This window comes from Ambystoma mexicanum, chromosome 13, assembly GCF_040938575.1.
Source record: "Ambystoma mexicanum isolate Mex_15411 chromosome 13, UKY_AmexF1_1, whole genome shotgun sequence".
NCBI lineage: Eukaryota > Metazoa > Chordata > Amphibia > Caudata > Ambystomatidae > Ambystoma > Ambystoma mexicanum.
The window spans coordinates 12,493,925-12,519,379 of NC_090938.1; the positions used below are offsets into that span (position 1 = coordinate 12,493,925).

Here is a 25,455-nt window from a genome sequence, read left to right on the forward strand (position 1 = left end):
TTGGAGTCGGGCAGTGGGGCTCTTGGGAGTGATGAGGGCATTGGAGGTTGGCAATGGCGCTCTGTGTGTGGTGAGGGCATTGAAAGCTGTCAATGGGGCTCTTTGTGTGATGAAGGCATTGGAGTCCGGCATGGGGCTCTTGGGTGTGATGAGGGCATTGGAGGTTGGCAGTGGGGATTGTGGGTGTAATGAGGGTATTGGAGGCTGGCAGTGGGGCTCTGTGTGTGATGAAGGCATTGGAGGCTGGCAGTGGGGCTCTTGGGTGTGATATGGGCATTAGAGGCTGGCAGTGGGACTCTTTGGTGTGATGAGGGCTTTGCCGGCTGGTAGTGGGGCTCTTGGGTGTGATGAGGGCATTGGAGGCTGGCAGTGGGGCTCTCTGGTGTGATGAGGGCATTGCTGGCTGGCTGTGGGGCTCTTTGGTGTGATGAGTGCATTGGAGCCTGGCAGCGGGGCTCTTGAGCGTGATGAGTGCATTGGAGGCTGGCAGTGGGGCTCTGGGTGTGGTGAGGGCATTGGAGGCTGGCAGTGGGGCTCTTGGGTGTGTAATGAGGCCATTGGAGGCTTGCAGTGGGGCTCTTGGGTGTGATGAAGGCATTGGAGGCTGGCAGTGAGGCTCTTGGGCATGATGAGGGCATTGGAGGCTGGCAGTGGGGCTCTTGGGTGTGATGAGGGCATTGGAGGCTGGCAGTCGGGCTCTCGGGTGTGTAATGAGGGCATTGGAGGCTGGCACTGGGGCTCTGTGTGTGATGAGGACATTGGAGTCTGACAGTGGGGCTCTTTGTGTGATGAGGGCATTGGAGGTTTGCAGTGGGGCTCCTGGGTGTGATGAGGGCATTGGAGGCTGGCAGTGGGGCTCTGTGTGTGATGAGCGCATTGGAGGCTGGGAGTGGGGCTCTTGGGTGCGCTGAGGGCATTGGAGGCTGGCAGTGGGGCTCCTTTGTGTGATGAGTGCATTGGAGCCTGGCTTTGGGGCTCTTGGGTATGATGAGGGCATTGGAGGCTGGCAATCAAGCTCTTGGGTGTGTAATGAGGACATTGGAGGCTGGCAGTGGGGCTCTGTGTGTGATGAGGGCATTGGAGGCTGGCAGTGGGGCTCAGGGTGTGATGAGGGCACTGGAGGCTGGCAGTGGGGCTCTTGTGTGTGATAAGGGCATTGGAGGCTGGCAGTGGTGCTCTTGGGTGTGATGAGGGTATTGGAGGCTGGCAGTGGGGCTCTTTATGTGATTAGGGCATTGGAGGCTGGCAGTGGGCTCTTGGGTGTGATGAGGGCATTGGAGGCTGGCAGTGGGGCTCTTGGGTGTGATGAGGGCATTGGAGGCTGGCAGTGGGGCTATGTGTGTGATGAGGGCATTGGAGGCTGGCAGTGGGGCTCTTTGGTGTAATGAGGGCATTGGAGGCTGGCAGTGGTGCTCTGTGTGTGATGCGGGCATTGTAGGCTGTCAGTGGGGCTCTTGGGTGTGATGAGGGCTTTGGAGGCTGGCAGTGGGGCTCTTGGGTGTGAGGAGGGCATTGGAGGCTGGCATTGGGGGTCTTGGGTGTGATGAGGGCATTGGAGGCTGGCAGTGGGGCTCTGTGTGTGATAAGGGCATTGGAGTCGGGCAGTGGGGCTCTTGGGTGTGATGAGGGCATTGGGGCCTGGCAGTAGGGCTCTTGGGTGTGATGAGGGCATTGGAGGCTGGCAATGGGGCTCTTGGGTGTGATGAGGGCATTGGAGGCTGGCAGTGGGGCTATTGGGTGTGATGAGGGCATTGAAGGCTGGCAGTGGGGCTCTTGGGTGTGATGAGGGCATTGGAGGCTGGCGGTGGGGCTCTTAGGTGTGATGAGGGCATTGGAGGCTGGCGGTGGGACTCTTGGGTGTGATGAGGGTACTGGAGGCCTGCAGTGGGGCTCTTGGGTGTGATGAGGGCATTAGAGGCTGGCAGTGGGGCTCTATGTGTGATGAGGGCATTGGAGTCTGGCATTGGGGCTCTTGGATGTGATGAGGGCATGGAGGCTGGCAGTGGGGCTCTATGTGTGATGAGGGCATTGGAGGATGGCGTTGGGGCTCTGTGTGTGATGAGGGGGGCATTGGAAACTGGCAGTGGGGCTCTTGAGTGTGATGAGGGCATTTGAGTCTGGCAGTCAGGCTTTTGGATGTTTGATGAGAGCATTAGAGGTTGGCAGTGAGGCTCTTGGGTGTGTGATGAGGGCATTGGAGGCTGGCAGCGGGGCTCTTGGGTGTGATGAGGGCATTGGAGGTTGACAGTGGGGCTCTATGTGTGATGAGGGCATTGGAGTCTGGCATTGGGGCTCTTGGATGTGATGAGGGCATGGAGGCTGGCAGTGGGGCTCTATGTGTGATGAGGGCATTGGAGGATGGCGTTGGGGCTCTTTGTGTGATGAGGGCATTGGAGGTTGGCAATGGGGCTCTTGGGTGTGATGAGGGCATTGGAGGCTGGCGGTGGGGCTCTTAGGTGTGATGAGGGCATTGGAGGCTGGCGGTGGGACTCTTGGGTGTGATGAGGGTACTGGAGGCCTGCAGTGGGGCTCTTGGGTGTGATGAGGGCATTAGAGGCTGGCAGTGGGGCTCTATGTGTGATGAGGGCATTGGAGTCTGGCATTGGGGCTCTTGGATGTGATGAGGGCATGGAGGCTGGCAGTGGGGCTCTATGTGTGATGAGGGCATTGGAGGATGGCGTTGGGGCTCTGTGTGTGATGAGGGGGGCATTGGAAACTGGCAGTGGGGCTCTTGAGTGTGATGAGGGCATTTGAGTCTGGCAGTCAGGCTCTTGGATGTTTGATGAGAGCATTAGAGGTTGGCAGTGAGGCTCTTGGGTGTGTGATGAGGGCATTGGAGGCTGGCAGCGGGGCTCTTGGGTGTGATGAGGGCATTGGAGGTTGACAGTGGGGCTCTATGTGTGATGAGGGCATTGGAGTCTGGCATTGGGGCTCTTGGATGTGATGAGGGCATGGAGGCTGGCAGTGGGGCTCTATGTGTGATGAGGGCATTGGAGGATGGCGTTGGGGCTCTTTGTGTGATGAGGGCATTGGAGGTTGGCAATGGGGCTCTTTGTGTGATGAGGGCATTGGAGTCTGGCAGAAGGGCTCTTGGGTGTGATGACGGTATTAGAGGCTGGCCATGGGACTCTGTGTATTATGAAGGCATTGGAGGCTGGCAGTGGGGCTCTTGGGTGTGGGATGAGGGCATTGGAGGCTGGCAGTGGGGTTCTTGGGTGTGATGAGGGCATTGGAGGCTGGCATTGGGGCTCCTGGGTGTGATGAGGGCATTGGAGGCTGGCAGTGGGGTTCTTGGGTGTGATGAGGGCATTAGAGGTTGGCAGTGGGGCTCTGTGTGTGATGAGGGCATTGGAAGCTGGCAATGGGGCTCTTTGTGTGATGAAGGCATTGGAGGCCGCATGGGGCTCTTGGGTGTGATGGGGGCATTGGAGGTTGGCAGTGGGGATCGTGGGTGTGATGAGGGCATTGAAGGCTGTCAGTTGGGCTCTCGGGTACGTAATGAGGGCATTGGAGGCTGGCAGTGGGGCTCTGTGTGTGATGAGGGTATTGGAGTCGGGCAGAGGGGCTCTTGGGTGTGATAAGGGCATTAGAGGCTGGCATTTGGGCTCTTGGGTGTGATGAGTGCATTGGAGGCTGGCACTGGGGCTCTTGGGTGTGATGAGGGAATTGGAGGCTGGCAGTGGGGCTCTTGGGTGTGATGAGGGCATTGACGGCTGGTAGTGGGGCTCTTGGGTGTGATGAGGGCATTGGAGGCTGGCAGTGGGGCTCTTGGGTGTGATGAGGGCATTGGAGGCTGGCAGTGGGGCTCTGTGTGTGGTGAGGGCATTGGAGTCGGGCAGTGGGGCTCTTGGGAGTGATGAGGGCATTGGAGGTTGGCAATGGCGCTCTGTGTGTGGTGAGGGCATTGAAAGCTGTCAATGGGGCTCTTTGTGTGATGAAGGCATTGGAGTCCGGCATGGGGCTCTTGGGTGTGATGAGGGCATTGGAGGTTGGCAGTGGGGATTGTGGGTGTAATGAGGGTATTGGAGGCTGGCAGTGGGGCTCTGTGTGTGATGAAGGCATTGGAGGCTGGCAGTGGGGCTCTTGGGTGTGATATGGGCATTAGAGGCTGGCAGTGGGACTCTTTGGTGTGATGAGTGCATTGGAGCCTGGCAGCGGGGCTCTTGAGCGTGATGAGTGCATTGGAGGCTGGCAGTGGGGCTCTGGGTGTGGTGAGGGCATTGGAGGCTGGCGGTGGGGATCTTGGGTGTGTAATGAGGCCATTGGAGGCTGGCAGTGGGGCTCTTGGGTGTGATGAAGGCATTGGAGGCTGGCAGTGAGGCTCTTGGGCATGATGAGGGCATTGGAGGCTGGCAGTGGGGCTCTTGGGTGTGATGAGGGCATTGGAGGCTGGCAGTCAGGCTCTCGGGTGTGTAATGAGGGCATTGGAGGCTGGCACTGGGGCTCTGTGTGTGATGAGGACATTGGAGTCTGACAGTGGGGCTCTTTGTGTGATGAGGGCATTGGAGGTTTGCAGTGGGGCTCCTGGGTGTGATGAGGGCATTGGAGGCTGGCAGTGGGGCTCTGTGTGTGATGAGCGCATTGGAGGCTGGGAGTGGGGCTCTTGGGTGCGCTGAGGGCATTGGAGGCTGGCAGTGGGGCTCCTTTGTGTGATGAGTGCATTGGAGCCTGGCTTTGGGGCTCTTGGGTATGATGAGGGCATTGGAGGCTGGCAATCAAGCTCTTGGGTGTGTAATGAGGACATTGGAGGCTGGCAGTGGGGCTCTGTGTGTGATGAGGGCATTGGAGGCTGGCAGTGGGGCTCAGGGTGTGATGAGGGCACTGGAGGCTGGCAGTGGGGCTCTTGGGTGTGATAAGGGCATTGGAGGCTGGCAGTGGTGCTCTTGGGTGTGATGAGGGTATTGGAGGCTGGCAGTGGGGCTCTTTATGTGATTAGGGCATTGGAGGCTGGCAGTGGGCTCTTGGGTGTGATGAGGGCATTGGAGGCTGGCAGTGGGGCTCTTGGGTGTGATGAGGGCATCGGAGGCTGGCAGTGGGGCTATGTGTGTGATGAGGGCATTGGAGGCTGGCAGTGGGGCTCTTTGGTGTAATGAGGGCATTGGAGGCTGGCAGTGGTGCTCTGTGTGTGATGCGGGCATTGTAGGCTGTCAGTGGGGCTCTTGGGTGTGATGAGGGCTTTGGAGGCTGGCAGTGGGGCTCTTGGGTGTGAGGAGGGCATTGGAGGCTGGCATTGGGGGTCTTGGGTGTGATGAGGGCATTGGAGGCTGGCAGTGGGGCTCTGTGTGTGATAAGGGCATTGGAGTCGGGCAGTGGGGCTCTTGGGTGTGATGAGGGCATTGGAGTCTGGCATTGGGGCTCTTGGATGTGATGAGGGCATGGAGGCTGGCAGTGGGGCTCTATGTGTGATGAGGGCATTGGAGGATGGCGTTGGGGCTCTGTGTGTGATGAGGGGGGCATTGGAAACTGGCAGTGGGGCTCTTGAGTGTGATGAGGGCATTTGAGTCTGGCAGTCAGGCTCTTGGATGTTTGATGAGAGCATTAGAGGTTGGCAGTGAGGCTCTTGGGTGTGTGATGAGGGCATTGGAGGCTGGCAGCGGGGCTCTTGGGTGTGATGAGGGCATTGGAGGTTGACAGTGGGGCTCTATGTGTGATGAGGGCATTGGAGTCTGGCATTGGGGCTCTTGGATGTGATGAGGGCATGGAGGCTGGCAGTGGGGCTCTATGTGTGATGAGGGCATTGGAGGATGGCGTTGGGGCTCTTTGTGTGATGAGGGCATTGGAGGTTGGCAATGGGGCTCTTTGTGTGATGAGGGCATTGGAGGCTGGCAGTGGGGCTCTTGGGTGTGGGATGAGGGCATTGGAGGCTGGCAGTGGGGTTCTTGGGTGTGATGAGGGCATTGGAGGCTGGCATTGGGGCTCCTGGGTGTGATGAGGGCATTGGAGGCTGGCAGTGGGGTTCTTGGGTGTGATGAGGGCATTAGAGGTTGGCAGTGGGGCTCTGTGTGTGATGAGGGCATTGGAAGCTGGCAATGGGGCTCTTTGTGTGATGAAGGCATTGGAGGCCGGCATGGGGCTCTTGGGTGTGATGGGGGCATTGGAGGTTGGCAGTGGGGATCGTGGGTGTGATGAGGGCATTGAAGGCTGTCAGTCGGGCTCTCGGGTACGTAATGAGGGCATTGGAGGCTGGCAGTGGGGCTCTGTGTGTGATGAGGGTATTGGAGTCGGGCAGAGGGGCTCTTGGGTGTGATAAGGGCATTAGAGGCTGGCATTTGGGCTCTTGGGTGTGATGAGTGCATTGGAGGCTGGCACTGGGGCTCTTGGGCTCTTGGGTGTGATGAGGGAATTGGAGGCTGGCAGTGGGGCTCTTGGGTGTGATGAGGGCATTGACGGCTGGTAGTGGGGTTCTTGGGTGTGATGAGGGCATTGGAGGCTGGCAGTGGGGCTCTTGGGTGTGATGAGGGCATTGGAGGCTGGCAGTGGGGCTCTGTGTGTGGTGAGGGCATTGGAGTCGGGCAGTGGGGCTCTTGGGAGTGATGAGGGCATTGGAGGTTGGCAATGGCGCTCTGTGTGTGGTGAGGGCATTGAAAGCTGTCAATGGGGCTCTTTGTGTGATGAAGGCATTGGAGTCCGGCATGGGGCTCTTGGGTGTGATGAGGGCATTGGAGGTTGGCAGTGGGGATTGTGGGTGTAATGAGGGTATTGGAGGCTGGCAGTGGGGCTCTGTATGTGATGAAGGCATTGGAGGCTGGCAGTGGGGCTCTTGGGTGTGATACGGGCATTAGAGGCTGGCAGTGGGACTCTTTGGTGTGATGAGTGCATTGGAGCCTGGCAGCGGGGCTCTTGAGCGTGATGAGTGCATTGGAGGCTGGCAGTGGGGCTCTGGGTGTGGTGAGGGCATTGGAGGCTGGCAGTGGGGCTCTTGGGTGTGTAATGAGGCCATTGGAGGCTGGCAGTGGGGCTCTTGGGTGTGATGAAGGCATTGGAGGCTGGCAGTGAGGCTCTTGGGCATGATGAGGGCATTGGAGGCTGGCAGTGGGGCTCTTGGGTGTGATGAGGGCATTGGAGGCTGGCAGTCAGGCTCTCGGGTGTGTAATGAGGGCATTGGAGGCTGGCACTGGGGCTCTGTGTGTGATGAGGACATTGGAGTCTGACAGTGGGGCTCTTTGTCTGATGAGGGCATTGGAGGTTTGCAGTGGGGCTCCTGGGTGTGATGAGGGCATTGGAGGCTGGCAGTGGGGCTCTGTGTGTGATGAGCGCATTGGAGGCTGGGAGTGGGGCTCTTGGGTGCGCTGAGGGCATTGGAGGCTGGCAGTGGGGCTCCTTTGTGTGATGAGTGCATTGGAGCCTGGCTTTGGGGCTCTTGGGTATGATGAGGGCATTGGAGGCTGGCAATCAAGCTCTTGGGTGTGTAATGAGGACATTGGAGGCTGGCAGTGGGGCTCTGTGTGTGATGAGGGCATTGGAGGCTGGCAGTGGGGCTCAGGGTGTGATGAGGGCACTGGAGGCTGGCAGTGGGGCTCTTGGGTGTGATAAGGGCATTGGAGGCTGGCAGTGGTGCTCTTGGGTGTGATGAGGGTATTGGAGGCTGGCAGTGGGGCTCTTTATGTGATTAGGGCATTGGAGGCTGGCAGTGGGCTCTTGGGTGTGATGAGGGCATTGGAGGCTGGCAGTGGGGCTCTTGGGTGTGATGAGGGCATCGGAGGCTGGCAGTGGGGCTATGTGTGTGATGAGGGCATTGGAGGCTGGCAGTGGGGCTCTTTGGTGTAATGAGGGCATTGGAGGCTGGCAGTGGTGCTCTGTGTGTGATGCGGGCATTGTAGGCTGTCAGTGGGGCTCTTGGGTGTGATGAGGGCTTTGGAGGCTGGCAGTGGGGCTCTTGGGTGTGAGGAGGGCATTGGAGGCTGGCATTGGGGGTCTTGGGTGTGATGAGGGCATTGGAGGCTGGCAGTGGGGCTCTGTGTGTGATAAGGGCATTGGAGTCGGGCAGTGGGGCTCTTGGGTGTGATGAGGGCATTGGGGCCTGGCAGTAGGGCTCTTGGGTGTGATGAGGGCATTGGAGGCTGGCAATGGGGCTCTTGGGTGTGATGAGGGCATTGGAGGCTGGCAGTGGGGCTTTTGGGTGTGATGAGGGCATTGAAGGCTGGCAGTGGGGCTCTTGGGTGTGATGAGGGCATTGGAGGCTGGCGGTGGGGCTCTTAGGTGTGATGAGGGCATTGGAGGCTGGCGGTGGGACTCTTGGGTGTGATGAGGGTACTGGAGGCTTGCAGTGGGGCTCTTGGGTGTGATGAGGGCATTAGAGGCTGGCAGTGGGGCTCTATGTGTGATGAGGGCATTGGAGTCTGGCATTGGGGCTCTTAGGTGTGATGAGGGCATTGGAGGCTGGCGGTGGGACTCTTGGGTGTGATGAGGGTACTGGAGGCTTGCAGTGGGGCTCTTGGGTGTGATGAGGGCATTAGAGGCTGGCAGTGGGGCTCTATGTGTGATGAGGGCATTGGAGGATGGCGTTGGGGCTCTGTGTGTGATGAGGGGGGCATTGGAAACTGGCAGTGGGGCTCTTGAGTGTGATGAGGGCATTTGAGTCTGGCAGTCAGGCTCTTGGATGTTTGATGAGAGCATTAGAGGTTGGCAGTGAGGCTCTTGGGTGTGTGATGAGGGCATTGGAGACTGGCAGCGGGGCTTTTGGGTGTGATGAGGGCATTGGAGGTTGACAGTGGGGCTCTTAGGTGTGATGAGGGCATTTTAGGCTGGCAGTGGGGCTCTGTGTGTTATGAGGGTATTGGAGGCTGGCAGTGGGGCTCTTTATGTGATGAGGGAATTGGAGGTTGGCAGTGGGGCTATTGGGTGTGATGAGGTCATTGGAGGCTGGCAGTGGGGTTCTTGGGTGTGATGAGGTCATTTGAGGCTGGCAGTGGAGCTCTGTGTGTGATGAGGGCATTGGAGGCTGGCAATGGGCCTCTGTGTGTAATGAGGGCATTGGAGGCTGGCAGTGGGGCTCTTGGGTGTGATGAGGGCATTGGAGGCTAGCAGTGGGGCTCTTGGGTGTGATGAGGGCATTGACGGCTGGTAGTGTGGCTCTTGGGTGTGATGAGGGCATTGGAGGCTGGCAGTGGGGCTCTTGGGTGTGATGAGGGCATTGGAGGCTGGCAGTGGGGCTCTGTGTGTGGTGAGGGCATTGGAGTCGGGCAGTGGGGCTCTTGGGAGTGATGAGGGCATTGGAGGTTGGCAATGGCGCTCTGTGTGTGGTGAGGGCATTGAAAGCTGTCAATGGGGCTCTTTGTGTGATGAAGGCATTGGAGTCCGGCATGGGGCTCTTGGGTGTGATGAGGGCATTGGAGGTTGGCAGTGGGGATTGTGGGTGTAATGAGGGTATTGGAGGCTGGCAGTGGGGCTCTGTGTGTGATGAAGGCATTGGAGGCTGGCAGTGGGGCTCTTGGGTGTGATACGGGCATTAGAGGCTGGCAGTGGGACTCTTTGGTGTGATGAGTGCATTGGAGCCTGGCAGCGGGGCTCTTGAGCGTGATGAGTGCATTGGAGGCTGGCAGTGGGGCTCTGGGTGTGGTGAGGGCATTGGAGGCTGGCAGTGGGGCTCTTGGGTGTGTAATGAGGCCATTGGAGGCTGGCAGTGGGGCTCTTGGGTGTGATGAAGGCATTGGAGGCTGGCAGTGAGGCTCTTGGGCATGATGAGGGCATTGGAGGCTGGCAGTGGGGCTCTTGGGTGTGATGAGGGCATTGGAGGCTGGCAGTCAGGCTCTCGGGTGTGTAATGAGGGCATTGGAGGCTGGCACTGGGGCTCTGTGTGTGATGAGGACATTGGAGTCTGACAGTGGGGCTCTTTGTCTGATGAGGGCATTGGAGGTTTGCAGTGGGGCTATGTGTGTGATGAGGGCATTGGAGGCTGGCAGTGGGGCTCTTTGGTGTAATGAGGGCATTGGAGGCTGGCAGTGGTGCTCTGTGTGTGATGCGGGCATTGTAGGCTGTCAGTGGGGCTCTTGGGTGTGATGAGGGCTTTGGAGGCTGGCAGTGGGGCTCTTGGGTGTGAGGAGGGCATTGGAGGCTGGCATTGGGGGTCTTGGGTGTGATGAGGGCATTGGAGGCTGGCAGTGGGGCTCTGTGTGTGATAAGGGCATTGGAGTCGGGCAGTGGGGCTCTTGGGTGTGATGAGGGCATTGGGGCCTGGCAGTAGGGCTCTTGGGTGTGATGAGGGCATTGGAGGCTGGCAATGGGGCTCTTGGGTGTGATGAGGGCATTGGAGGCTGGCAGTGGGGCTATTGGGTGTGATGAGGGCATTGAAGGCTGGCAGTGGGGCTCTTGGGTGTGATGAGGGCATTGGAGGCTGGCGGTGGGGCTCTTAGGTGTGATGAGGGCATTGGAGGCTGGCGGTGGGACTCTTGGGTGTGATGAGGGTACTGGAGGCCTGCAGTGGGGCTCTTGGGTGTGATGAGGGCATTAGAGGCTGGCAGTGGGGCTCTATGTGTGATGAGGGCATTGGAGTCTGGCATTGGGGCTCTTGGATGTGATGAGGGCATGGAGGCTGGCAGTGGGGCTCTATGTGTGATGAGGGCATTGGAGGATGGCGTTGGGGCTCTGTGTGTGATGAGGGGGGCATTGGAAACTGGCAGTGGGGCTCTTGAGTGTGATGAGGGCATTTGAGTCTGGCAGTCAGGCTCTTGGATGTTTGATGAGAGCATTAGAGGTTGGCAGTGAGGCTCTTGGGTGTGTGATGAGGGCATTGGAGGCTGGCAGCGGGGCTCTTGGGTGTGATGAGGGCATTGGAGGTTGACAGTGGGGCTCTATGTGTGATGAGGGCATTGGAGTCTGGCATTGGGGCTCTTGGATGTGATGAGGGCATGGAGGCTGGCAGTGGGGCTCTATGTGTGATGAGGGCATTGGAGGATGGCGTTGGGGCTCTTTGTGTGATGAGGGCATTGGAGGTTGGCAATGGGGCTCTTTGTGTGATGAGGGCATTGGAGTCTGGCAGAAGGGCTCTTGGGTGTGATGACGGTATTAGAGGCTGGCCATGGGACTCTGTGTATTATGAAGGCATTGGAGGCTGGCAGTGGGGCTCTTGGGTGTGGGATGAGGGCATTGGAGGCTGGCAGTGGGGTTCTTGGGTGTGATGAGGGCATTGGAGGCTGGCATTGGGGCTCCTGGGTGTGATGAGGGCATTGGAGGCTGGCAGTGGGGTTCTTGGGTGTGATGAGGGCATTAGAGGTTGGCAGTGGGGCTCTGTGTGTGATGAGGGCATTGGAAGCTGGCAATGGGGCTCTTTGTGTGATGAAGGCATTGGAGGCCGCATGGGGCTCTTGGGTGTGATGGGGGCATTGGAGGTTGGCAGTGGGGATCGTGGGTGTGATGAGGGCATTGAAGGCTGTCAGTCGGGCTCTCGGGTACGTAATGAGGGCATTGGAGGCTGGCAGTGGGGCTCTGTGTGTGATGAGGGTATTGGAGTCGGGCAGAGGGGCTCTTGGGTGTGATAAGGGCATTAGAGGCTGGCATTGGGGCTCTTGGGTGTGATGAGTGCATTGGAGGCTGGCACTGGGGCTCTTGGGTGTGATGAGGGAATTGGAGGCTGGCAGTGGGGCTCTTGGGTGTGATGAGGGCATTGACGGCTGGTAGTGGGGCTCTTGGGTGTGATGAGGGCATTGGAGGCTGGCAGTGGGGCTCTTGGGTGTGATGAGGGCATTGGAGGCTGGCAGTGGGGCTCTGTGTGTGGTGAGGGCATTGGAGTCGGGCAGTGGGGCTCTTGGGAGTGATGAGGGCATTGGAGGTTGGCAATGGCGCTCTGTGTGTGGTGAGGGCATTGAAAGCTGTCAATGGGGCTCTTTGTGTGATGAAGGCATTGGAGTCCGGCATGGGGCTCTTGGGTGTGATGAGGGCATTGGAGGTTGGCAGTGGGGATTGTGGGTGTAATGAGGGTATTGGAGGCTGGCAGTGGGGCTCTGTGTGTGATGAAGGCATTGGAGGCTGGCAGTGGGGCTCTTGGGTGTGATACGGGCATTAGAGGCTGGCAGTGGGACTCTTTGGTGTGATGAGTGCATTGGAGCCTGGCAGCGGGGCTCTTGAGCGTGATGAGTGCATTGGAGGCTGGCAGTGGGGCTCTGGGTGTGGTGAGGGCATTGGAGGCTGGCGGTGGGGATCTTGGGTGTGTAATGAGGCCATTGGAGGCTGGCAGTGGGGCTCTTGGGTGTGATGAAGGCATTGGAGGCTGGCAGTGAGGCTCTTGGGCATGATGAGGGCATTGGAGGCTGGCAGTGGGGCTCTTGGGTGTGATGAGGGCATTGGAGGCTGGCAGTCAGGCTCTCGGGTGTGTAATGAGGGCATTGGAGGCTGGCACTGGGGCTCTGTGTGTGATGAGGACATTGGAGTCTGACAGTGGGGCTCTTTGTGTGATGAGGGCATTGGAGGTTTGCAGTGGGGCTCCTGGGTGTGATGAGGGCATTGGAGGCTGGCAGTGGGGCTCTGTGTGTGATGAGCGCATTGGAGGCTGGGAGTGGGGCTCTTGGGTGCGCTGAGGGCATTGGAGGCTGGCAGTGGGGCTCCTTTGTGTGATGAGTGCATTGGAGCCTGGCTTTGGGGCTCTTGGGTATGATGAGGGCATTGGAGGCTGGCAATCAAGCTCTTGGGTGTGTAATGAGGACATTGGAGGCTGGCAGTGGGGCTCTGTGTGTGATGAGGGCATTGGAGGCTGGCAGTGGGGCTCAGGGTGTGATGAGGGCACTGGAGGCTGGCAGTGGGGCTCTTGGGTGTGATAAGGGCATTGGAGGCTGGCAGTGGTGCTCTTGGGTGTGATGAGGGTATTGGAGGCTGGCAGTGGGGCTCTTTATGTGATTAGGGCATTGGAGGCTGGCAGTGGGCTCTTGGGTGTGATGAGGGCATTGGAGGCTGGCAGTGGGGCTCTTGGGTGTGATGAGGGCATCGGAGGCTGGCAGTGGGGCTATGTGTGTGATGAGGGCATTGGAGGCTGGCAGTGGGGCTCTTTGGTGTAATGAGGGCATTGGAGGCTGGCAGTGGTGCTCTGTGTGTGATGCGGGCATTGTAGGCTGTCAGTGGGGCTCTTGGGTGTGATGAGGGCTTTGGAGGCTGGCAGTGGGGCTCTTGGGTGTGAGGAGGGCATTGGAGGCTGGCATTGGGGGTCTTGGGTGTGATGAGGGCATTGGAGGCTGGCAGTGGGGCTCTGTGTGTGATAAGGGCATTGGAGTCGGGCAGTGGGGCTCTTGGGTGTGATGAGGGCATTGGAGTCTGGCATTGGGGCTCTTGGATGTGATGAGGGCATGGAGGCTGGCAGTGGGGCTCTATGTGTGATGAGGGCATTGGAGGATGGCGTTGGGGCTCTGTGTGTGATGAGGGGGGCATTGGAAACTGGCAGTGGGGCTCTTGAGTGTGATGAGGGCATTTGAGTCTGGCAGTCAGGCTCTTGGATGTTTGATGAGAGCATTAGAGGTTGGCAGTGAGGCTCTTGGGTGTGTGATGAGGGCATTGGAGGCTGGCAGCGGGGCTCTTGGGTGTGATGAGGGCATTGGAGGTTGACAGTGGGGCTCTATGTGTGATGAGGGCATTGGAGTCTGGCATTGGGGCTCTTGGATGTGATGAGGGCATGGAGGCTGGCAGTGGGGCTCTATGTGTGATGAGGGCATTGGAGGATGGCGTTGGGGCTCTTTGTGTGATGAGGGCATTGGAGGTTGGCAATGGGGCTCTTTGTGTGATGAGGGCATTGGAGGCTGGCAGTGGGGCTCTTGGGTGTGGGATGAGGGCATTGGAGGCTGGCAGTGGGGTTCTTGGGTGTGATGAGGGCATTGGAGGCTGGCATTGGGGCTCCTGGGTGTGATGAGGGCATTGGAGGCTGGCAGTGGGGTTCTTGGGTGTGATGAGGGCATTAGAGGTTGGCAGTGGGGCTCTGTGTGTGATGAGGGCATTGGAAGCTGGCAATGGGGCTCTTTGTGTGATGAAGGCATTGGAGGCCGGCATGGGGCTCTTGGGTGTGATGGGGGCATTGGAGGTTGGCAGTGGGGATCGTGGGTGTGATGAGGGCATTGAAGGCTGTCAGTCGGGCTCTCGGGTACGTAATGAGGGCATTGGAGGCTGGCAGTGGGGCTCTGTGTGTGATGAGGGTATTGGAGTCGGGCAGAGGGGCTCTTGGGTGTGATAAGGGCATTAGAGGCTGGCATTTGGGCTCTTGGGTGTGATGAGTGCATTGGAGGCTGGCACTGGGGCTCTTGGGCTCTTGGGTGTGATGAGGGAATTGGAGGCTGGCAGTGGGGCTCTTGGGTGTGATGAGGGCATTGACGGCTGGTAGTGGGGTTCTTGGGTGTGATGAGGGCATTGGAGGCTGGCAGTGGGGCTCTTGGGTGTGATGAGGGCATTGGAGGCTGGCAGTGGGGCTCTGTGTGTGGTGAGGGCATTGGAGTCGGGCAGTGGGGCTCTTGGGAGTGATGAGGGCATTGGAGGTTGGCAATGGCGCTCTGTGTGTGGTGAGGGCATTGAAAGCTGTCAATGGGGCTCTTTGTGTGATGAAGGCATTGGAGTCCGGCATGGGGCTCTTGGGTGTGATGAGGGCATTGGAGGTTGGCAGTGGGGATTGTGGGTGTAATGAGGGTATTGGAGGCTGGCAGTGGGGCTCTGTATGTGATGAAGGCATTGGAGGCTGGCAGTGGGGCTCTTGGGTGTGATACGGGCATTAGAGGCTGGCAGTGGGACTCTTTGGTGTGATGAGTGCATTGGAGCCTGGCAGCGGGGCTCTTGAGCGTGATGAGTGCATTGGAGGCTGGCAGTGGGGCTCTGGGTGTGGTGAGGGCATTGGAGGCTGGCATTGGGGGTCTTGGGTGTGATGAGGGCATTGGAGGCTGGCAGTGGGGCTCTGTGTGTGATAAGGGCATTGGAGTCGGGCAGTGGGGCTCTTGGGTGTGATGAGGGCATTGGAGTCTGGCATTGGGGCTCTTGGATGTGATGAGGGCATGGAGGCTGGCAGTGGGGCTCTATGTGTGATGAGGGCATTGGAGGATGGCGTTGGGGCTCTGTGTGTGATGAGGGGGGCATTGGAAACTGGCAGTGGGGCTCTTGAGTGTGATGAGGGCATTTGAGTCTGGCAGTCAGGCTCTTGGATGTTTGATGAGAGCATTAGAGGTTGGCAGTGAGGCTCTTGGGTGTGTGATGAGGGCATTGGAGCCTGGCAGCGGGGCTCTTGGGTGTGATGAGGGCATTGGAGGTTGACAGTGGGGCTCTATGTGTGATGAGGGCATTGGAGTCTGGCATTGGGGCTCTTGGATGTGATGAGGGCATGGAGGCTGGCAGTGGGGCTCTATGTGTGATGAGGGCATTGGAGGATGGCGTTGGGGCTCTTTGTGTGATGAGGGCATTGGAGGTTGGCAATGGGGCTCTTTGTGTGATGAGGGCATTGGAGGCTGGCAGTGGGGCTCTTGGGTGTGGGATGAGGGCATTGGAGGCTGGCAGTGGGGTTCTTGGGTGTGATGAGGGCATTGGAGGCTGGCATTGGGGCTCCTGGGTGTGATGAGGGCATTGGAGGCTGGCAGTGGGGTTCTTGGGTGTGATGAGGGCATTAGAGGTTGGCAGTGGGGCTCTGTGTGTGATGAGGGCATTGGAAGCTGGCAATGGGGCTCTTTGTGTGATGAAGGCATTGGAGGCCGGCATGGGGCTCTTGGGTGTGATGGGGGCATTGGAGGTTGGCAGTGGGGATCGTGGGTGTGATGAGGGCATTGAAGGCTGTCAGTCGGGCTCTCGGGTACGTAATGAGGGCATTGGAGGCTGGCAGTGGGGCTCTGTGTGTGATGAGGGTATTGGAGTCGGGCAGAGGGGCTCTTGGGTGTGATAAGGGCATTAGAGGCTGGCATTTGGGCTCTTGGGTGTGATGAGTGCATTGGAGGCTGGCACTGGGGCTCTTGGGCTCTTGGGTGTGATGAGGGAATTGGAGGCTGGCAGTGGGGCTCTTGGGTGTGATGAGGGCATTGACGGCTGGTAGTGGGGTTCTTGGGTGTGATGAGGGCATTGGAGGCTGGCAGTGGGGCTCTTGGGTGTGATGAGGGCATTGGAGGCTGGCAGTGGGGCTCTGTGTGTGGTGAGGGCATTGGAGTCGGGCAGTGGGGCTCTTGGGAGTGATGAGGGCATTGGAGGTTGGCAATGGCGCTCTGTGTGTGGTGAGGGCATTGAAAGCTGTCAATGGGGCTCTTTGTGTGATGAAGGCATTGGAGTCCGGCATGGGGCTCTTGGGTGTGATGAGGGCATTGGAGGTTGGCAGTGGGGATTGTGGGTGTAATGAGGGTATTGGAGGCTGGCAGTGGGGCTCTGTATGTGATGAAGGCATTGGAGGCTGGCAGTGGGGCTCTTGGGTGTGATACGGGCATTAGAGGCTGGCAGTGGGACTCTTTGGTGTGATGAGTGCATTGGAGCCTGGCAGCGGGGCTCTTGAGCGTGATGAGTGCATTGGAGGCTGGCAGTGGGGCTCTGGGTGTGGTGAGGGCATTGGAGGCTGGCAGTGGGGCTCTTGGGTGTGTAATGAGGCCATTGGAGGCTGGCAGTGGGGCTCTTGGGTGTGATGAAGGCATTGGAGGCTGGCAGTGAGGCTCTTGGGCATGATGAGGGCATTGGAGGCTGGCAGTGGGGCTCTTGGGTGTGATGAGGGCATTGGAGGCTGGCAGTCAGGCTCTCGGGTGTGTAATGAGGGCATTGGAGGCTGGCACTGGGGCTCTGTGTGTGATGAGGACATTGGAGTCTGACAGTGGGGCTCTTTGTCTGATGAGGGCATTGGAGGTTTGCAGTGGGGCTCCTGGGTGTGATGAGGGCATTGGAGGCTGGCAGTGGGGCTCTGTGTGTGATGAGCGCATTGGAGGCTGGGAGTGGGGCTCTTGGGTGCGCTGAGGGCATTGGAGGCTGGCAGTGGGGCTCCTTTGTGTGATGAGTGCATTGGAGCCTGGCTTTGGGGCTCTTGGGTATGATGAGGGCATTGGAGGCTGGCAATCAAGCTCTTGGGTGTGTAATGAGGACATTGGAGGCTGGCAGTGGGGCTCTGTGTGTGATGAGGGCATTGGAGGCTGGCAGTGGGGCTCAGGGTGTGATGAGGGCACTGGAGGCTGGCAGTGGGGCTCTTGGGTGTGATAAGGGCATTGGAGGCTGGCAGTGGTGCTCTTGGGTGTGATGAGGGTATTGGAGGCTGGCAGTGGGGCTCTTTATGTGATTAGGGCATTGGAGGCTGGCAGTGGGCTCTTGGGTGTGATGAGGGCATTGGAGGCTGGCAGTGGGGCTCTTGGGTGTGATGAGGGCATCGGAGGCTGGCAGTGGGGCTATGTGTGTGATGAGGGCATTGGAGGCTGGCAGTGGGGCTCTTTGGTGTAATGAGGGCATTGGAGGCTGGCAGTGGTGCTCTGTGTGTGATGCGGGCATTGTAGGCTGTCAGTGGGGCTCTTGGGTGTGATGAGGGCTTTGGAGGCTGGCAGTGGGGCTCTTGGGTGTGAGGAGGGCATTGGAGGCTGGCATTGGGGGTCTTGGGTGTGATGAGGGCATTGGAGGCTGGCAGTGGGGCTCTGTGTGTGATAAGGGCATTGGAGTCGGGCAGTGGGGCTCTTGGGTGTGATGAGGGCATTGGGGCCTGGCAGTAGGGCTCTTGGGTGTGATGAGGGCATTGGAGGCTGGCAATGGGGCTCTTGGGTGTGATGAGGGCATTGGAGGCTGGCAGTGGGGCTTTTGGGTGTGATGAGGGCATTGAAGGCTGGCAGTGGGGCTCTTGGGTGTGATGAGGGCATTGGAGGCTGGCGGTGGGGCTCTTAGGTGTGATGAGGGCATTGGAGGCTGGCGGTGGGACTCTTGGGTGTGATGAGGGTACTGGAGGCTTGCAGTGGGGCTCTTGGGTGTGATGAGGGCATTAGAGGCTGGCAGTGGGGCTCTATGTGTGATGAGGGCATTGGAGTCTGGCATTGGGGCTCTTAGGTGTGATGAGGGCATTGGAGGCTGGCGGTGGGACTCTTGGGTGTGATGAGGGTACTGGAGGCTTGCAGTGGGGCTCTTGGGTGTGATGAGGGCATTAGAGGCTGGCAGTGGGGCTCTATGTGTGATGAGGGCATTGGAGGATGGCGTTGGGGCTCTGTGTGTGATGAGGGGGGCATTGGAAACTGGCAGTGGGGCTCTTGAGTGTGATGAGGGCATTTGAGTCTGGCAGTCAGGCTCTTGGATGTTTGATGAGAGCATTAGAGGTTGGCAGTGAGGCTCTTGGGTGTGTGATGAGGGCATTGGAGACTGGCAGCGGGGCTTTTGGGTGTGATGAGGGCATTGGAGGTTGACAGTGGGGCTCTTAGGTGTGATGAGGGCATTTTAGGCTGGCAGTGGGGCTCTGTGTGTTATGAGGGTATTGGAGGCTGGCAGTGGGGCTCTTTATGTGATGAGGGAATTGGAGGTTGGCAGTGGGGCTATTGGGTGTGATGAGGTCATTGGAGGCTGGCAGTGGGGTTCTTGGGTGTGATGAGGTCATTTGAGGCTGGCAGTGGAGCTCTGTGTGTGATGAGGGCATTGGAGGCTGGCAATGGGCCTCTGTGTGTAATGAGGGCATTGGAGGCTGGCAGTGGGGCTCTTGGGTGTGATGAGGGCATTGGAGGCTAGCAGTGGGGCTCTTGGGTGTGATGAGGGCATTGACGGCTGGTAGTGTGGCTCTTGGGTGTGATGAGGGCATTGGAGGCTGGCAGTGGGGCTCTTGGGTGTGATGAGGGCATTGGAGGCTGGCAGTGGGGCTCTGTGTGTGGTGAGGGCATTGGAGTCGGGCAGTGGGGCTCTTGGGAGTGATGAGGGCATTGGAGGTTGGCAATGGCGCTCTGTGTGTGGTGAGGGCATTGAAAGCTGTCAATGGGGCTCTTTGTGTGATGAAGGCATTGGAGTCCGGCATGGGGCTCTTGGGTGTGATGAGGGCATTGGAGGTTGGCAGTGGGGATTGTGGGTGTAATGAGGGTATTGGAGGCTGGCAGTGGGGCTCTGTGTGTGATGAAGGCATTGGAGGCTGGCAGTGGGGCTCTTGGGTGTGATACGGGCATTAGAGGCTGGCAGTGGGACTCTTTGGTGTGATGAGTGCATTGGAGCCTGGCAGCGGGGCTCTTGAGCGTGATGAGTGCATTGGAGGCTGGCAGTGGGGCTCTGGGTGTGGTGAGGGCATTGGAGGCTGGCAGTGGGGCTCTTGGGTGTGTAATGAGGCCATTGGAGGCTGGCAGTGGGGCTCTTGGGTGTGATGAAGGCATTGGAGGCTGGCAGTGAGGCTCTTGGGCATGATGAGGGCATTGGAGGCTGGCAGTGGGGCTCTTGGGTGTGATGAGGGCATTGGAGGCTGGCAGTCAGGCTCTCGGGTGTGTAATGAGGGCATTGGAGGCTGGCACTGGGGCTCTGTGTGTGATGAGGACATTGGAGTCTGACAGTGGGGCTCTTTGTCTGATGAGGGCATTGGAGGTTTGCAGTGGGGCTCCTGGGTGTGATGAGGGCATTGGAGGCTGGCAGTGGGGCTCTGTGTGTGATGAGCGCATTGGAGGCTGGGAGTGGGGCTCTTGGGTGCGCTGAGGGCATTGGAGGCTGGCAGTGGGGCTCCTTTGTGTGATGAGTGCATTGGAGCCTGGCTTTGGGGCTCTTGGGTATGATGAGGGCATTGGAGGCTGGCAATCAAGCTCTTGGGTGTGTAATGAGGACATTGGAGGCTGGCAGTGGGGCTCTGTGTGTGATGAGGGCATTGGAGGCTGGCAGTGGGGCTCAGGGTGTGATGAGGGCACTGGAGGCTGGCAGTGGGGCTCTTGGGTGTGATAAGGGCATTGGAGGCTGGCAGTGGTGCTCTTGGGTGTGATGAGGGTATTGGAGGCTGGCAGTGGGGCTCTTTATGTGATTAGGGCATTGGAGGCTGGCAGTGGGCTCTTGGGTGTGATGAGGGCATTGGAGGCTGGCAGTGGGGCTCTTGGGTGTGATGAGGGCATCGGAGGCTGGCAGTGGGGCTATGTGTGTGATGAGGGCATTGGAGGCTGGCAGTGGGGCTCTTTGGTGTAATGAGGGCATTGGAGGCTGGCAGTGGTGCTCTGTGTGTGATGCGGGCATTGTAGGCTGTCAGTGGGGCTCTTGGGTGTGATGAGGGCTTTGGAGGCTGGCAGTGGGGCTCTTGGGTGTGAGGAGGGCATTGGAGGCTGGCATTGGGGGTCTTGGGTGTGATGAGGGCATTGGAGGCTGGCAGTGGGGCTCTGTGTTATATAAGGGCATTGGAGTCGGGCAGTGGGGCTATTGGGTGTGATGAGGGCATTGGGGCCTGGCAGTAGGGCTCTTGGGTGTGATGAGGGCATTGGAGGCTGGCAATGGGGCTGTTGGGTGTGATGAGGGCATTGGAGGCTGGCAGTGGGGCTTTTGGGTGTGATGAGGGCATTGAAGGCTGGCAGTGGGGCTCTTGGGTGTGATGAGGGCATTGGAGGCTGGCGGTGGGGCTCTTAGGTGTGATGAGGGCATTGGAGGCTGGCGGTGGGACTCTTGGGTGTGATGAGGGTACTGGAGGCTTGCAGTGGGGCTCTTGGGTGTGATGAGGGCATTAGAGGCTGGCAGTGGGGCTCTATGTGTGATGAGGGCATTGGAGTCTGGCATTGGGGCTCTTAGGTGTGATGAGGGCATTGGAGGCTGGCGGTGGGACTCTTGGGTGTGATGAGGGTACTGGAGGCTTGCAGTGGGGCTCTTGGGTGTGATGAGGGCATTAGAGGCTGGCAGTGGGGCTCTATGTGTGATGAGGGCATTGGAGGATGGCGTTGGGGCTCTGTGTGTGATGAGGGGGGCATTGGAAACTGGCAGTGGGGCTCTTGAGTGTGATGAGGGCATTTGAGTCTGGCAGTCAGGCTCTTGGATGTTTGATGAGAGCATTAGAGGTTGGCAGTGAGGCTCTTGGGTGTGTGATGAGGGCATTGGAGACTGGCAGCGGGGCTTTTGGGTGTGATGAGGGCATTGGAGGTTGACAGTGGGGCTCTTAGGTGTGATGAGGGCATTTTAGGCTGGCAGTGGGGCTCTGTGTGTTATGAGGGTATTGGAGGCTGGCAGTGGGGCTCTTTATGTGATGAGGGAATTGGAGGTTGGCAGTGGGGCTATTGGGTGTGATGAGGTCATTGGAGGCTGGCAGTGGGGTTCTTGGGTGTGATGAGGTCATTTGAGGCTGGCAGTGGAGCTCTGTGTGTGATGAGGGCATTGGAGGCTGGCAATGGGCCTCTGTGTGTAATGAGGGCATTGGAGGCTGGCAGTGGGGCTCTTGGGTGTGATGAGGGCATTGGAGTCTGGCAGCGGGGCGCTTGGGTGTGATGAGGGTATTGGAGGCTGGCAGTGGGGCTCTGTGTGTGATGAGGGCATTGGAGGGTGGCAGGGAGGCTCTGTGTGTGATGAGTGCATTGGAGGCTGACAGTGGGGTCTTGGGTATGATGAGGGCATTGGAGGCTGGCAGAGGGGCTCTGTGTGTGATGAGGGCATTGGAGGCTGGCAGGGAGGCTCTGTGTGTGATGAGGCCATTGGAGGCTGGCAGTTGGGTCTTGAGTGTGATGAGGGCATTTGATGCTGGCAGTCGGACTCTGTGTGTGATGGGGGAATTGGAGGCTGGCAGAGGGGCTCTGTGTGTGGTGTGGGCATTGGAGGCTGGCAGTCGGGCTCTTGGGTGTTGATGAGGGCATTGGAGGCTGGAAGTGCGGCTCGGTGTGTTAAAACGGCATTGGAGGCTGGCAGTGGGGCTCTTGGGTGTGTGATTAGGGCATTGGAGGCTGGCAGTGTGTCTCTTGGGTGTTATGAGGGCATTGGAGGCTGGCAGTGGGGCTATTGGGTGTGATAAGGGAATTGGAGGCTGGCAGTTGGGCTCTTGGGTGTTTTCGCTTCAGGCAGAAGAACCCCTAGGCCTGGCCCTGACCAAGCACTTGGTTCACCAGGAGGTTGAGCATCCCGTGGTAGCATGCCAGATGATTGCTTTGCCAAGTGATTACTATGCCAGGTGATTGCTTTGCCAAGTGATTACTATGCCAGTGATTGCTTTGCCAGATGATTGCTTTGCCAAGTGATTACTCTGCCAGATGATTAGCATGCCAGTGTATTAGCTCGTCAAGCGATTAGTTCACCGGGTGATTCGCTCCCTGGCCATGAACGCTCTAAGTGATTAGTGTGACACTGATTTGCGTGACATAACATGACATAACATGACCTTACCGTGTAGCACCTGCAGAAGGAGCCTCTTGACCAGCGTGTAACTTGTCCCGTTCCATGTCCTCCAGCAGTACAGCCCGGTGTCCCAGTCTCTGAGGCCACTTATGGTGACCCGCGGGGGCCCCTTCTTGGGATGGGACACCAGGGCCGCTCGCCCTTTATAGCCCCGGCTCGTGGCCCCGTTGCTGTCCACCAGGTCATCACAGATCTCCCGTGTGGCCTGCCGGCACCATGAGCTGATGTGCTCCTTGTTCCAGAGAGGAGAAGACCCCGAGATGACTGTCACCTGGCCGCCAAGGGTGGCCTCCAGCTCCTGGACACCGGCCGGAGGTCTGTAACCTGCACCTGAAACGAGAGAAGCAAGAGATGGTGCTGGGGGGGCACGGGGACCACCGAGGAGAGGACCAGGAGAGCGGCAGAGAGGGAGGAACACTGAGGGCCCCACCCCATCTGAAAGCGCCACATCTCTTTCACTCATTGGAGTCTGTATTTCCTGGGACAGACATTCTCCCAGAAAAGACCTGCGTTGGGCACTAGCCCAGGGGTCCAGGGGCCCGGGGTTCCAGGGGTCCAGTGGCGGCGCATTGGCCTTCATTTCTAGTTTAAATGTTGCGCCCCCCTCGCCCCTACCAAACCTGCCTTTGGGCTCTTACCTTGAGTGCAGAGCATGACCAACAGCACCGGGGCACACCTCATCTTCCCAAAGTTGGGTGGGCGAGTGGATTCGACTTTGGATGCACGGTGACCCCGCCTCTTGACCACGTCCTTCCTGCTTTCGGTGGAGTTGATCCAGAGAACCGCAGAAAGTTCCTGAAAGGTTTATCTAGAGGCAGCAGCAGGCCCTAAAACGACCATCCAAGTTCCGGAAACACGTGCCCAGGAACCGGAACATGCGTGTTAACACTCGGCCACCCAGGGACCACACGCCAAACTGGCTAGAATTAGCTTTGTTTTACGCTGCACGGGAGGGCGCGGGTCGGCATTCATGGACGGGCCACTGGACACTGTGTGGCACTACTGGACCTGTAGAAAAGTGCATTCTGAGATTTATAAAGTTTGCAGGCAATATAGCTTTGCTGTTGTGTTGATGCGTGCAGACCGGAAGTGTCCTGTGTCCCGTGTGCGGGACCGTTTCCATGTGTTTTCTGTTAAGAGCTTAGGGGTGTTTGTGCCAGAGGGGGACTCCCGTGCTTGGGGGTGTTGTAGGTAAGATGGTTGTAGACAGTGTCGTACTGAGCGGAGGGGCAGGGGGTGCAGCTTGCCCCCGAGTAGCGGCTGGGCACAATTGTCCTCCTGACAGTGTGACACCTTTCCCATTCAGCACCCTCATCTGGCAGCTGAACGAGAAAGGTGTCCTGCCAGGACGAAAATTAATCATTGTGCCCAGCCGCCAACCCAAATGTCCTGGCAATGAGGGTCCCGAACGCTGCCAAGACAAGGACTGTGCTGAGCAGGAGCACACCCATGGCAAACAGGTCTCTGTGTCCCACCCGCTCTGAGCCACTGCAGAAGCTTCAGCCTGGAGCATGGAGCTAGGAGCAGTGTGGGACATGGATCCCAGACAGTGCTCCTGAGCGCCCCTCCAGCTCCAGTCCTAAGCGCCCCTCCAGTTCCAGCCCTGAGTGCCCCTCCTGCTCCAGTCCTGAGCGCCCCTCCAGCTCCAGTCCTGAGCACCCCTCCAGTTCCAGTCCTGAGCGCCCCTCCAGCTGCTCCAGTCCTGAGCGCTCCTCCAGCTCCAGCCCTGAGTGCCCCTCCTGCTCCAGTCCTGAGCACCCCTCGAGCTCCAGTCCTGAGTGCCCCTCCAGCTCCAGTCCTGAGCGCCCCTCCAGCTCCAGCCCTGAGCGCCCCTCCTGCTCCAAGCCTGAGCACCCCTCCAGCTCCAGTCTTGAGCGTCCCTCCAGCTCCAGTCCTGAGCGCCCCTCCAGCTCCAGTCCTGAGCACCCCTCCACTCCAGCCCTGAGCGCCCCTCCAACTCCATCCCTGAGTGGCCCTCCGGCTCTAGTCCTGAGTGCCCCTCCAGCTCCAGTCCTGAGCACCCCTCCAGCTCCAGTGCTGAGTGCCCCTCCAGCTCCAGTCCTGAGTGCCCCTCCAGGTCCAGTCCTGAGCACCACTCCAGCTCCAGTCCTGAGTGTCCCTCCAGCTCCAGTCCTGAGCCCCCTCCAGTTCCAATCCTGAGCTCCCCTCCAGCCCTGAGTGCCCCTCCAGCTCCAATCCTGAGCTCGCCCCCATCTCCAGTCCTGAGCGCCCCTCCAGCTCCAGTCCTGAGCGCGCCTCCAGCTCCAGTCCTGAGCACCCCTCCAGCTCCAGTTCTGAATGCCCCTCCAGCTCCAGTCCTGAGCGCCCCTCCAGCTGCAGTCCTGAGCACCCCTCTAGCTTCTGATCTGACTCTGGAACAGCAGGAGTGCAAGGCTCTGTTGAATCAGTTTGCCTCCCTGTTTCCACTGACACCAGGCTTGACCCCTTGGGGCTAGCATGATATACTCCTTGGTGACTGTCTCCCTATCAAAACCAGGGGTTACAGAATGTCAGACAATGTAAGAACCTACATAAAGGAAGAGGTCAGGAAGATGCTTGATCTCGAGGTAATAGAGCCATCTACAAGTCCATGGCCTAGTCCAGTTGTGCTAGTGCCAAAGGCAGGATCCAAGGAGTTGAGATTCTGTGAGGACTACAGAGCTCTTAATGCAGTCACAACGACCGATGCCCATCCTTTACCTGGGACAGATGAGCTGGTAGATAGACTTGGTTCAGCCAAGTTCCTTAGTACATTTGAACTAACATCAGGCCTTTTGGACTAAAGAATGCACCTGCTACATTCCAACGGATGGTGAGCCATGTTCTGAATGGGATGGAGGACTTCTGCATGGCATACTTGGATGACATTGCAGTGTTCAGCCCCTCTTGGAAAGAGCGTCTTGACCACCTTGGATGTGTTTTGCAGGCTCTGGAACAGACCCATCCGACCATAAAGGCAAGCAAATGCCAAATTGGCCAGAGTAAAGTGGTCTACCTTGGACATGAGGTAGGAGGAGGTGAAATAAGGCCATTGCCTGGCAAAGTACAAGCTGTGCAAAACTGGGCAACCCCTACTACTCAAACCCAAGTGAGAGTCTTCTTAGGCCTCACTGGTTACTATAGGAACTTCATAGAGAACTATGGGACCATAGCTTCTCAGTTGAATGTGGTCTCCTCACCCGAATTCCCCAAGAAGGTCAGGTGGAATGAAGAGTGCACTCAAGCATTAGAAGGACTGAAGAAAACTCTTTGTCAAGCTCCAGTCTT

The 25,455-nt window shown here is 58.5% G+C and overlaps 1 protein-coding gene across 1 annotated transcript in view; it reads right to left on the reverse strand.

The window, feature by feature from the left end:
- Positions 1-22,916, reverse strand: part of LOC138520152 (polymeric immunoglobulin receptor-like) — a 62,707-nt gene extending 39,791 nt beyond the window's left edge. Inside the window, exons 1-2 of the mRNA XM_069632635.1 lie at positions 22,827-22,916; positions 22,177-22,518 (exon numbers count right to left, since the gene is read on the reverse strand). Coding sequence (XP_069488736.1) covers positions 22,177-22,518; positions 22,827-22,869 — 385 coding nt within the window. The 5' untranslated portion in view covers positions 22,870-22,916. The remainder of the gene's footprint in view (positions 1-22,176; positions 22,519-22,826) is intronic.
- Between the last annotated feature and the right edge of the window lie 2,539 nt (positions 22,917-25,455).